Source organism: Onychomys torridus, chromosome 8 (assembly GCF_903995425.1).
Source record: "Onychomys torridus chromosome 8, mOncTor1.1, whole genome shotgun sequence".
Classification (NCBI taxonomy): Eukaryota; Metazoa; Chordata; class Mammalia; order Rodentia; family Cricetidae; genus Onychomys; species Onychomys torridus.
This window is the reverse complement of record NC_050450.1, coordinates 67,240,571-67,254,120: the sequence shown is the minus strand read 5'-3', so window position 1 is coordinate 67,254,120 and position 13,550 is coordinate 67,240,571. Positions and strand designations below refer to the sequence as shown.

Below are 13,550 nucleotides of genomic sequence, written 5' to 3'. Positions count from 1 at the left end.
GCTAGGATAAATAAAGTGTTCTCTAGAAGCCAAGAACGTAAACACTGGGGGCAAACACTTGCGGTGCCAAGGCCTTGGGAATAAGACATCCAAGGTTGCTATTTGTTTCAGAGTGGCATGAGGTCTCCCAAGGTTAACATGAGAGTGGGTCCTCTAGAGACCCTGGTGCTAAAATAAGATCCCAGGCTTCTGGATGGGGGGGGGGACCTGAGATACCCTGTCTTAGGGTTCAGATGCAGTCTCCAGAGCCCTGGCCACTTGCTCCATCTCAGGACCTGCCCGTCCTGTTTCCTTCTTCTGTTCTGCCCATAAGACTCACCTGCAGGTTGGCCCACTGGATCCTGCCGATGCATCGAGGGGCATTCCGCCAGGCCTGCTTGGTGGCAAAGATGAGCTCATCCTGTGTCAGCTGGTAGGTTCCTGTTGTTTCTATGTCTTTTGTTACGGCTTCCACCCTGGCCAGATGTTCCTCTATTTTTGCCCTGGGGGACAGGAAGCCGTCAGGAAGATCGACAATAGCAGGACCTTACTACATAGGGATTAATTCAATCCCCAGAGATCAGGAACTGAATTCAGACACCAGAAGAGCCAACTGTCCCCCTTGGGACACTGTCCCCTGTATGGCTGGCTTTGTGATCCACAGTTAGCCTACTAGGGGCCAGTTTTTAATACTCTGCCACGTTGAAGTTCTGTTGGAACAAAATCACACTTCCACTTCTACACTGGACCCTGCAAGTTGTCATCACCATCCTCATCATCACCATCAACTCATCATCACCATCATTATTATCACCACCACCATCATCATCATCACCATCACCATCACCTTGAGACAAAGTCTTGTTATGTAGCCCAGGCCAGCCTAGAACTTGTGATTCTCTTTCCTCTACTTCCCAAATACCTGGGATTGCAGATGCATGCCACCACAAGCAAGTTAGTAGCAACTGCAGTGTTTACTTTGCAATCAAAAGTCTTAAAGCTGTGGAGTGGGAAGTGCTAGGCCCAAGAACACAAGCATGGTAACAGAGAAATGAGGACGCAGACCCAGGCGGTCTCGCTGCCAACGCCAGGCTCCTAACTGTCTGTGGTGGACAGGACCTTCTACTTTCTACCCATGGGAAAACGCAGCCTTGAGTGTTCCTCAGAGAACCAGACAGGCCCAGACAAGACCTGAGGTCTGGACTCAGCCTGAAGGACCCTAGAGCCCACCCAAAGGAACCACACTCAGTGATTTAAGCGTACTTCAAAATTATGCCAAGGGAGAGGAACTTGGTCACAACAACTTAGAAACACACGCACACCACAGCAACCTTGAGATCTCTGACAGACACCACCAAAGGCTTTCAAAATGGCAACAAACAAAATTATTTAAAGAATGAGCTTGTGATGGAGGGCAGCGGAGGACTTGGAATGAAGCAGCCTTTGGGGCAGGTGGAGGGTCTTGGCGACTCCTTTCTGATTACAGAAGAAAGACTCAGAGACTCACTGACGTTTGTCCTCAGTGATCCCTGTATGGGGGAACTTCTGGGTGAGGTCAGTGTCCCTCCTCATCAGAGGAAGATTCTAGAAATACCCCTACTCTGTACCCATGGTATGGCGATACTGTGTAGAAGGAGAAAGTGAACTCTTGGTGGTGTTTATCCAAGAGTGGGCCTGGTTCCTTTGGAAGAGTTTTGGCCTCTTCTATCTGTAATCTTAGGAGAGGCCAGGTCCTGAGCAAAGCCATTCTCTCCATGTAATGAAGAGTGTAGCAACTCTGCTGGCAAGAAGGAATGGGGAGCCTTTGTCTACATCAACCTTTTACAGGACTCTCAAGAGAGACAATTGTTTTCTGGCCTTCCTGACTCAGAACAGCTCATGAAACCACAGTCAGATTTTTATCCCTCTATACCCACGTGTAACTTCTAGAATATTTTGTGCCTGAAAGGGAAGGCATGGCTCTCACACAATTATAAATGATCTCAAAGTACATTGTTAACTCCATTACAGGGTGGATGAAAGTTTGACTTGTAAAGGCAGACTGAAAAACCCACTCCCACACACAGTAACACCGAAGCTTCCAACATCCATGAGACTATAGCACGTGGGAACACAGAAGAAAGATGACTTTTAAAAGAATATTTTAAACTTACTTTTTGTGTGTGTTTTTTAAGGTGGATTTTTGTTTTTGTTTGAGTCAGGGACTCACTCTTAAAATTATTTTTCATGTTTTCTCCCAATTCCCTCAGATTTTTTCATGGTTTTGAGACCGAGTCTCACTAGGTAACCATGTCTGGCTTAGAGTTTACTATATAGAACAGGGTGGCCTCAAACTCACAGGGATCCTCTTGCCTCTGTCTTTTGAGTGCTGGGATTAAAGACATGTATCACCATACCTAGTGAATTTTATTTTTAGCATTTCTTTTTACCACTTTTTCCCCTCTGTTCTTTCTTGAGTGTGGCACCAGGGTCTGAACCTAACCAAACTAGGCTTATTCTACCCCTGACCTACATCCTCAGCCCCTGCACTTATTTTTTTAACCTTTTATTTTGAGACAGGTTCTCACTACATCTATCACCTAGGCAGTCCTTGAACTTGGAATCCTCCTGCAAGGACCTCAGTCTCCAGGGTAACTGGAATTACAGGCCTGCATCACCAGGCCCACATTACACATTGTGCGGTTTCTCATGGCCATATTTCAGTCACCAGGAACGCTGTGGTGTCTCTTACTTCTGAAAAGGATTGGATGGTTACTCTCAGGAAGTCAGGAGCTGAAAAAGTCATGACATCCTGCGTGTACAGATGTCTAGTCTACTCTGCTGGAAGCCTTCAGCTGCTGCTGTCCCTGCACCCTGGGGACAGGCTCTTGTTCATCACTCCTGGGGACCAAGATATGGACTTGTGACTGTCAAAAATGAGAAGTAAAGGCATTTGCCCAGGCACTGAGCTGAGCCCTGTAGCCTCCCTGGGCTTCCTAAGACCCAACCCACTGTGTTTGGAATGCCAGCTGGGTATCCCAGCTCCAAAAGGATTCAGGATACTGAACGGCCAAAGGGCTACATGCTAGGGTGCTGAGACTAACAGCCAGGATCCCAGCACAAGCATCCCAGGCTCCTAATGTGCATCTTCAAGCAAGTCCTACCCCCTCCCCAGACTGCTGCCCTTCGTCCAGGGGGCCAGGCATCTGGGTTGGGAAGCATTGCTACAGAAGATGGGGGCCTCTTGTCAAGCACTCTCCCAGCTCTAGCACTCAACAGACAGGTGAAGCAGGTATCCCCAAGAACAGCAATTTCTGCTCTGGGTCCCAGATATCCTTCTGTGTCTCATGTGCCCAGGTGGAACTGCTATGTGTGGCTGGACCACAAAATGACACTGCCACACTGTATCCAGCTGCAGAGCAGACATTCATTATCTTGGTCAGTCATTCTTACAACAACTTTGTGCATTTTGGTTAGAACGTTTTAGAGAGGCTTAATTACTTAGTTATATCGGGACAATAACAATGCTCTGTATTCAGGCATTAGCATTCCGACCTGTCATCCCAGCACTCAAAACAATCATGGGCAGAAGCCAACCTCCACTATTTCATGAGATGCTGTCTCAAAAACACACATCGAGGGACCAGAGAGATGTCTCAGTGGGTAAAGACACTTGTCACTATGCCTGATTATCTCAGTTCAAACCCAGGAATCCACATTGTGGAAGGAGATGCCCGGCTCTCACAGGCCATTCTCTGACTTTCATACACTTGCTATGGCTCAGGTTGCCTGTTCTCCAACAAATAAACAAATGCTTAAAGATTAAATATGTGCATACAATGATAACTAAGACTTCAGTTGCATTCATTACAGATCAGCACAGTCCTTAGCTCTCTATAGCCTCTAATTCATTTAACCTTCCTACAAACTCCTACAAGGTGTGCATATTATATTAGATATTTTCAGGTAAGAAAAATGGGCACACAGAGAGGAAGAAACTCGCCTACGTTTGAACCTGGGTAGGTGGCCGATTGGACCCCAACTCTTAATCATGTCACAGGCTTCTCCTTGATCACAATTGTATGTATTGACAACAAAATTGGCAACTGTCAATGAAAAAATGTTTGTATTCCAGGCTAGACCATGCTATACAAACTCTATATAAACACGTGTTTGGTTATATAGTGACTGACTGACTTAAGAATGATGGAGGCTGGGCCCTGGACTCATTGAAGCCTCGTGGGTAAGAAGATGAAAACACTCCAGGGATACAGCACCCCACCAAGTCAGGCATCCTGGACTCTAGCTTGACTAGAATGATGTCAGGGGTGTCTCTGGGACTCTTGCTCACATCTGTAGGAGGAGAGGCCTGACCACATAGTCTCTAAGCTTCCTACTACTTGAGGATAAAACATCCATTCTGAGTCACTGTTCCACAGTCCCTAGGCTAGGACACTGTTCTAAACTTGCACAAATCTCATGGCTGTCTAATAGGCCATTTTACAGATAAGGAAGTTGAGGCCCAGTGAATTTCTCCAGGACTCAGGAGTGGCTGTGGTGGAGCCAGAACCCCCTGTCAGACATTATTGCAGTGCCTAAGCCTCCTCCAGGGTCTGCTCTAGGCCTAGGACTGTGGCAAGTCTGGAAATTGCAGAGTTCAGGGGTCAGCATGGGACAGTTGGAGACAGGACAGCCCCAGGGAGGAGGGGGAAATGTCACTCTGACAAAAGCCAGACTTACTCTGTGAAGGAGCCATAATACTGGTTGATGAACTCAATGGCTTGAGGCAGAAGCTCCTCCAGAGAGGTGGGCTTGTCTCTGGGTCCTCTGGTCAAATTCTTGGGGTTCATGATGGACCCCATGCAAGATTTGGACCTACAGGTAAACTCCTAGAAAGAGAGACAGGGGGTGAGTAGGCCTCCCAGTCCCCTCCTCCTCCCCCTCCCCCAAACCAGTTGCCTGGCCTTCCTTTGACTGCTATGCTCACAGTGACTCCATGTAGGCACCCTCTCCTTGGGGTCTACCAAGATTTCTCCTAGCCTAGCTCCCCTTTCCTTTCCTGAGACCCAGTGGGTATGAGCTGGTTCTCTCTGTCCCTGCTCTCTAGTCAGCTAAAGACCCAGCACCAGCCTCAGAGAAAACCCCACAGCTTGCTTGTAGGGGACTTCTTGTCTGTTTTCCTTTCTAAAGAGCCCCAGCTGGCTCCTGTGGGAACACGGGTCCAGTGTCAGCCTAGAGAAAATGGATGAGCAGCTGAACATTCCAAAGTCAGGGAGGCATGGGAAGAAATGCCAGAAAAATGGGTGCCCAGATGTTAACTGTGGCTTTTCTCTGTTTTGCTTTGTTTTGGGGAGTTTGGTATTGTTTTTGAGACAAGATCTTACATGGCCCAGGATGACCTCAAACTCACTACATAGCAGGTCACCTTGAACTCTGAATCCCCCTGCCTCTGTCTCCCAAGTGCTGAGATTACAGACGCAGTTCCTGAGGGGCTCAGGAAATCATCCTGCCTTCATAAGCTTTTCGGTTCTTTCCCACTTTATAATCACAGCATGAATTATTTCTTTTTCCTCTCTCTCTCTCTCTTGTTTGTTGTTGTTTTTTCTTTCTCTCTCTTTTGTTTTGTTGTTGTTGTTTTGAGACAGGGTCTCACTGTGTAGCTCTGGCTGTCCCAGAACTCACTATGTAGACCTGGCTGGCCTTGAACTCACAGACTTCTGCTTGCTTCTTCCAAGTGCCGGAATAAAAGGCATGCGCCCCCACACTTGGCCTCATAGCCTGAATTCTGGAGTCAGAGTAAGGAACCTTAAAAGACAATCAGTTCCCGTCCACTGGCTGTTTGGGCCACTGTTACCTTCCTATCAAGCAGCGCTTGAATCCTTCCAGTCACAGGAAACCCATTGCTTCCTCCATCGGTTCAGTCCCGCTTTGGACAATTCTAATAGGAAACTCTCAGATACTTCTGAAATCTAAGAAAATATGAACTGACCCCTATAGCCTCTTCTGATGCCCTAGGTCTATCTGCTGCCCAATCAGGTGGTTGACAGGAAACTGGATTGATTTACTGCCGACTATAATTTATGAAAACTGAGTTCCCTGCATCTTTTGTCTGAGAAGATGGCTGTCTACTAAGTCCAGGGGATATGTGGTGGACCCACAAAGGGCCCTTATGGTACTCTAGCTAGGACAAAGGTGGTCCTCCCCAGTCCCCAGATTTCTCACCGACATGGCCTTGTGGTGAAGGGTGTCTTGCAAAATCTCCCCACTGCCCCAGTTCTTGATCTTCACGTGCTGTGGGCAGGTTGATTGAGGCACAGGCAGCTTGTCCAGGGATTCCGGACCATGCTAAGATAGGTAAACATCCAGGGTTTTCCAAATGCCTGAAACCCCAGCAACCCATACAAGTGTCCCCTGTACCTCTATACTCTGCTTTTGTGAGGGATGGAGCTTTGTTGGACACACAAGGCCGGGCACACACACACAGGGCCATGCCAGTCCTCCACCCTTCCCAGAAGTTGAGCCAGAGCCAGCTGAGCACTGCAGGTGGCTGGGCCAGAGCCATGCTTCTGTCCTTACCAAGGCCCAGGCAGTGCTGGCTCATAAGGGGAATTCACGTTAGATGGGAAGGCCGCTGCTGTAGCTGGGCTTGCCAAGGACAGAGCTGGGAGCTGCGAAGTTAACAGATACTCACTCCACTGTCTTGCTTCCCCAGAGATACCTTTCCCCTTCTCCACCTCTCTACAGTCCTTAGGATGGAAAAGGCTTCAGGAAGATGAGATCCATGACCAGCCAGGGATTGAGTCTAAAGGCTAAGTCTGAGATCACTCTAGAATGTCCCACCCATAATCCGGGAATGGTCTTAAATTGAGGACATCTATACTATCAACCACCAAGCAAATTATCTGGGTGCCAGTGCACCCTGGGGACCTCCTTTTTCGGTCATCAAGACTGTCCTATTATTCAGCGCCTCCTTGGCTCCCTCTGTACCCCAGGCCTAGGTGGCTCCACTTGCTCCCCAGACCTTGGCTTCCTGTGCTTTCCTTCCCAGCCTCCAAAGGGCTGTGCAGCCTGGATCTCCAAAGGAGAAGGAAAAAGGACCTTCCTATACACCATGACCAAACCACTGACCTGCATTGTCCCATCGAGGGGCTGGGGGGAACCATTTTGGTGCTTGGCAGGTCCGTGAGCCTTAGGGTCATCCTGTGTTGTTGGGCTGTGAAGAGAAGGTTATGGTGAGATGGAATCTGGGAGTGGAGAGGGTCTTGGGAGGAGGCCTCTGTGAATCCCTATCTGGCAGATGGGGCACTGGGGGCTAGAGGTGGGAATGACCTGTCGCTGGCTTCCCATCAAGGAAGGGAGCCCGTCTCGGAGAATCTTGTCACCACCTTCTCGCTTCATCTTTACTTTGACCACCCAAAGCTAAGATGATAGAAGGGGAGCAAGCCAAAGCTGTTCAGACAGGAACACACAGAAGCTCTGGGGAAATGCCCTTCTCAGAAAGCCAAGTGCAAATGTCCCGACAGTCCAGTCCTCCCAGGCCTTAGTTTAAGCTGGGCATGGTAGCATATGACTGGAATCCCAGCCTCTGGAAGGTGGTGGCAGAAGGATCAGGGGTCAATGCCAGCCTCAACTACACAGAAAGTTCAAAGCTAGTCCAGGCTATATGAGAACCTATCTACAAAGCACATAAACAACCTCATAACACTCAATTTGACTTATTTACTCTGTATATCACACTGGCTTCCAACTCATGGCAATCCATCTGTGAACCTCCTGAGTGCTGTGATTACAGGTACAAGCCACAGTGCCTGGTACTCCAAGTATTTATCTTGTGAAAAGCAAAAGGAACAAAAGCCAGGCATGGATGGCACACACTTGTGATCCCAATACTTAGAAAGTAGAGGCAGGAGGATCAGGAGGTCAAGGTCATCCTCAGCTACATAGGGAATTCAAAGTTAGCCTGTATGACATGATGCTTATTTTAAACAATAAGATAAAAATAAAATAAAAATAGGCTAGGCAGTGGTGGCGGACACCTTTAATCCCAGCACTTGGGAGGCAGAAGCAAGAGGATTCTTGTGAGTTCAAGGCCAGCCTGGTCTACAGAGTGAGTTCCAGGACAGACACCAAAACTACACGGAGAAACCCTGTCTTGAAAAACCAAAACCAACCAACCAAACAAACAAACAAACAAATAAATAAATAAAATAAGAATAACTAGTTGGAAAAAAATGTAAAGAAAAAAAGAAAGAAAGAAAGAAAGAAAGAAAGAAAGAAAGAAAGAAAGAAAGAAAGAAAAAGAAAGAGCCAGACATGTACATGTAGAGCACACCTTCAATCCCAGCACTCAGTAGGCAGGCCTCGGAGTTCGAGGCCAACCTGGTGCACAAAGTTAGTTCTAGGACAGCCATGGCTACACAGAGAAACCCTGTCTGGAAAAACATAAATAAATAATTAAAGAAAAAAGGAAGGGAGGGAGGGAGGGAGGGAGGGAGGGAGGGAGGGAGGGAGGATGGAGAAGCCACACGTCTGCTGGTGAAGAAGTTGCACCACATTTCTAGCAGAGTTGAAGATGAACTCCTGGCACCAGAAAAGAAAAAAAATGAAACAAACAAACAAATAAATAAACAAAGAACCAAACAACTATTGATATAGTCACTGCCTCAACTATGCACACCCCATAATTTTTACTACAGTGCACTGTTATAATGGTTCTGTGTTTTTTGTAGCTATTGTTGGGAATATCCTACTTTACCCAACTTGTATTTTAAACTCCATCATTGGTAAGTATGGGTAGGACAGAAAGTGTACATGCAGGATTCATTACTGTTGTGGCTTCAGACGTCCCCTGTGGTCCTAGAGTGTGCAAAGCACAGCTGCAGGCATCACAAAGCAATTTACATCTGAACCAAGTTATACACCAACCTGAGAAGTGTCCTGGAGATGAGCCATAAAAAAGATTGGCTTGGTAACACCTTGACCTAGGCCCATTTGTGTGCAGCCTTGTAAAGTCCAGATTTAGCTGAGTGTGGTAGCACATACCTGTGATCCCAGAACCAAGGAGGCAGAGGGATTTTCCATGAGTTTCAAGCCAGGCTGGGCTACATAGTAAGACCCTGTCTCAAAAACAAACAAAATCGGGGGTCTGAGAGATGGCTCGGTGTTTACAAGCACTTTTTTCTCTTGCAGAAGACCTAAGGTTTGATTTCCAGCACCCACAAGGTGGCTCACAACCATCTCTAACTTTAGTTCCAGGAGATCTGAAACCCTCTTCTGACATACATGAGTACCAGGTGTGTATGTGGTACACAAACATACCTGCAGGCAAAACATCCATACACATAAAACAAATAAATCTAAAGTAAAATGAAGCAAAAACCCCAAACTCCAGTTTTAGTTTCCTTCCTGCTTAGTCATTTAGTAATAACTCACTCCCTGGTCCCTCATCCCTGAGCGAGCTGTCACTGTCCAGGTCTACCTTCCGCAGGAATCTGGTTGGGTCAGTTCAGCGAGAATCTGCTTATCTTTGGCTGCAACTTGCCCTTGCTCTGCTGTGTTTGTGTGGACCCCGTCTCTCCCTCCCCGTCAAGATTGCTGTGGTCCCTGAACCCACCTGAGCGACTGTCTTCAGTAAAGTCTTCCTTGTCATGAGTCAGCAAGTATCACTAAAATGGAGCATGCTGACTGGTGTCCGGAAGAACCCCAGCACTCAAGGTGAGGTGGGAGCATTGTTTAGCCTGAGCTATATAGTGAGAGGCTATCTCAACAACCTCCTCTACCTCCCCACCCCACCCCCCAAAAATAATAACCCAAACAAACAAAATCATGGAGCATTTCTTGCTTGCTTGCTTGTGAGACAGGGTTTCATGTATCTACGGCTACCCTTGAACTCACTATTTAGCTGATGACGTCCTTGAACTCTCGCCTCTACCTCCTGAGTGCTGGGATTGCAGGCATGTGATGCCACACCCAGCTGGATAATTTTTCTTTAATCTGCTCCTCTGGTCTGGACTGGTATGCTTCACCAGAAAGAAAAAAAGGAAGCCAAGATTTGTGTTCTCACCATCCTCTTGACCCATCCTTCACATCTAGGATGTAGGGAATAGAATTAGATCAGAAACATCCCCTAGGCTACAGTAATAGACTTAAAGACAATGTCACTGTCTACTGAAGTGCTTCTCCTAAACATCAAACTGTTTTAAATGCTATCTGAAATCCACTGTTGAGATGAGCCACAGTTAGCCTGGCCCCAGGGTCCACAGCTGCATGCTCAGGTTGTGCCTATTGCCTCAGACTGGATACCTGCTGATCCTCTCGGTGACAGCCTGAGTGCATGCATACAGTGTGTGTGTGTGTGTGTGTGTGTGTGTGTGTGTGTGTGTGTGTGTGTGAATGAATGCCAGCTCCAGCCGGCCTGAAAGCACCCGGGGGAAATGCCAGTAAAGGTTCACAATGATTAGCATAATTGATAAGTCATGAGCTATTTAAACATCATTCTTTCTTTTTCACTTTATGCCTTTTGAAGATATATATATATAATGGGATTTTTATAATTTTTCAAGTACTTTCATTGTTAGGATTAAGGAGGGAAAAAAAAATTAACAGTGACTAAACAGAGCTTTGCTCCAGCTACTATGTCCTGCCACCAGTTAGCAAATTTCTTCAGGCCACCCTCTAAAGGAGACCGAGGACCAGGTAGGTGTTAGATGAGCGCTTTAAGACTCAGGACCCTTGGTTCCAAATCACTGCGCTGTGTAGGTCGAGCCCGCAGACACTCCCAACCCCACAGCCTGGTAGGAATGAGGGGTCATTAAGGACTTTCAGGCAAAAGGAACCAAGGGAGCTTGCTTGGGGCCCCATCTTCAGCCATGGTGTGGCAGAAGTAGGTGCCTGCCGAGGAGGGAGTACTGAGTCCACAGCAGGCGGGGTCTGGACTGCTCCCATTCAGCCCACCTGTCTTGTGAGAGGGAGAAAGTGTTATTGTAAAAGAAGATCACTTTGCCCTCTTCACCATATTTGTCTAGAACGCAGTAAGGAGGGGAGGGCAACAAGGTGGTGTGTGTGTGTGTGTGTGTGTGTGTGTGTGTGTGTGTGTGTGTAAGAGCACTCGTTTAAATGCAGTTCAATTCCCAGTACCGCAAAAACAAACAAACAAAACAAAACAAAAACACATTAAACAGTGGCACACGCCTATAATCCCAGCATTTAGGAAGCCGAGGCAGGAAGATTTCCAGGTTTGATGCTGACCTATTGACAAAGCCAGAACCCGTCTCAAAGCGACGCAGCTCAGAAGTTCCTTGGTGCAAAAGCACCCACTGGGTGGCACGCGTGGGCGCTCAGCCCGACCTCTCTCGCGTCCCAGCGGGATCACCCGGGTGCCCAACGCCCTCGCTGCTCCCCAGGCCCGGTGCGCTGTACCTGGCTGGGCCCACGCGGCGGGCGACCTTCGGGCCGAAGATCCTGCGCAGGAATCGGCAGAGCCGTGGCCGGGCGGCGTCGCACGCGCTGCTCAGCCCGTCGCGCATGGCTGGGCCACCGCCGCTCGCTGACGCTGTCCCTTTTACGCTGTCCCTTTATCTCCGCGGAACCCCTCAGCGTCCGCCCCCACCTCCCACCCCACCCCCTCGCCTCGCAGCGCCCGCCTCCTCCAGCGATCTAGGCTTGGCCCCTAGTGGCCCAGAACAACCAGCCGGACGGCGCGCGAATTGCTCTCGGTGTGTGTGTTCCCTTAGCAATGACAATAAGGATCGCGACCTAGACTCCCCGCTGCACCGGCACCTGCCACGTCTATTATTTTCTCTCCCCCATAACAAAACCTACCCAAGAAGGCAATTCTTTATTAAATACCTCCGTTTGGTGGAAGCAGAAGCTGAGGGACCAGAGAAAGAGGGGTCCTGCTCAAGGCTGCACAACAAACCCCCAGGGAGGCTTCTGCCCCTGCTTCACCAAAACTCTCCCAGGAAACATTCTGTCCTTTCTCCCTGTCCTTGATGATTCCAGAAAGGAAAAGAAAGATTAAGACTGAGGGTGACTTCTAGTGGGGAAAGTGGGGGCCCATCAGAGCATCCTTAGGTCCCCTCAAGCCTCTGGATCCTGCTACGTAGAAGGTACAGGACCAAAGCATTTTGTTCTGTTAGTAGGTTGTAATTTGGGGTCGGGGCAGCTGATAGGACCCAGGTAGAGTAGGAATGCAGCCCTCAGGGACCCTCAGGGACCCTCGGGGACCCTCCGGGCCAATGAAACTCAAGTCCAAGTTAGAGTTTCTTTTTAGCACCCTGTAACCCAAGCACTAAGGCTTAGCTTCACTTTGCTCTGAACTCGCTGTGGTTCACCTAGATGAGCTCACATTTACCCTTTGTCTCTAAAACACGCGCGCGTGCACATGCAAGGACACACCCTGCACACTTCTGAATCACTTGTTTACACAATGTTGAAGGCCACCAGGAACGGGCTCTTGGTTTGCAGGGATTTGAAAAGTATGTTTTAAAATAAAAACAAATAACCAGCTCCCGCTGCTTTCAGACTAAAACCCCCTTTGTAAGCTGCTTCCTTTTCCAGGAACATCCTCTGGCCACCTTTCCTGGGCAGTCCCATTTCAGCTGGGCTCCCTCCTCCAGAAAGCCACCTGCCACCCATTGGCCCCTCCTGACCCCACGGGGGGGGGGGGCATACTCTTAGAAGGCTCAAGTGCATATTCTCCTATTCCCCCTCCCTTACCTGACCCCTCCCCCACACATAAAGCTCCCTAACTTCTTGCTTTGCCAGGACTGCCCCAAACTAGGGAGGAAGCCATTGCTTCCCCCTTCCCTCCCTGACTGTGGCAATGGATCTGTTTTTTCTCATTCTGAGTGCAGCACGCAGTAGGTCCTCAGGGAAAGAGCACATTGGACTAGGCTCAGATCTCAGCTCCTCCACTTTCTAGAAACTGGCCTTGTTAGACAAGATAAAAACAGTTCCTGCCTGCCTGTTGAGCGTCCTACAGACACTGTAAATATCTGTGACTGCATATGCAATTAATAAATGGCTCCGTTGATCCATCGATTAACCAGGAGCGCCGTGTTGGCATGTTAACTGGCAGCACAGTGCCAGGTGAGCAAGCATCAAGTGTAATTGTAAACGGGATAAAACTCACCCAGGGCCCACGGTGTGGCAACCAGGATAGTGACCATAAGCCAGACTGTCCAATTCGAACCTTGGCCTTGCCATTTGCCAACTATGGGATGTTAAGATGACTTGAGCACCCTGGGCTTTTGTGTCCTCTTTCTTAAAGTGGGAGGATAATATGCCCCTTCTGGATTGTCAGAGGAGATGCCCTCTGCCTGGGCAGGGTCAAGCCTCAGTGTGGTGACAGGCAGTGGCCGCTACCAAACACTTCAGAGCAGGGGCATGCCTTGTATGAAGAGTCGGAGGGAAAGAGGGTGGGGGCAGCTATCGGACTCTGGAGGACAGAAGGCAGAGGCCGCAGAGACCAGATAAAGAGAAGGAAGGGAATGAAGTATTTTGAAACAGAAGTGCTGTCAGGTTGACCAACGCTGCGCATGGGCACCTGAGCCCCAGTGTTCCTGACAACCTTGGTACAGTCGCCTCCAGTT

At 48.6% G+C, this 13,550-nt stretch overlaps 1 protein-coding gene across 1 annotated transcript in view; it reads right to left on the bottom strand.

Annotated features, from left to right (window-relative positions):
• The window catches only part of Nos2 (nitric oxide synthase 2), a 37,770-nt gene extending 26,279 nt beyond the window's left edge, over positions 1-11,491 (bottom strand). Inside the window, exons 1-5 of the mRNA XM_036196514.1 lie at positions 11,377-11,491; positions 7,087-7,171; positions 6,181-6,303; positions 4,699-4,847; positions 320-482 (exon numbers count right to left, since the gene is read on the bottom strand). Of these exons, the coding sequence (XP_036052407.1) occupies positions 320-482; positions 4,699-4,847; positions 6,181-6,303; positions 7,087-7,171; positions 11,377-11,483 (627 nt within the window). The 5' untranslated portion in view covers positions 11,484-11,491. The remainder of the gene's footprint in view (positions 1-319; positions 483-4,698; positions 4,848-6,180; positions 6,304-7,086; positions 7,172-11,376) is intronic.
• Between the last annotated feature and the right edge of the window lie 2,059 nt (positions 11,492-13,550).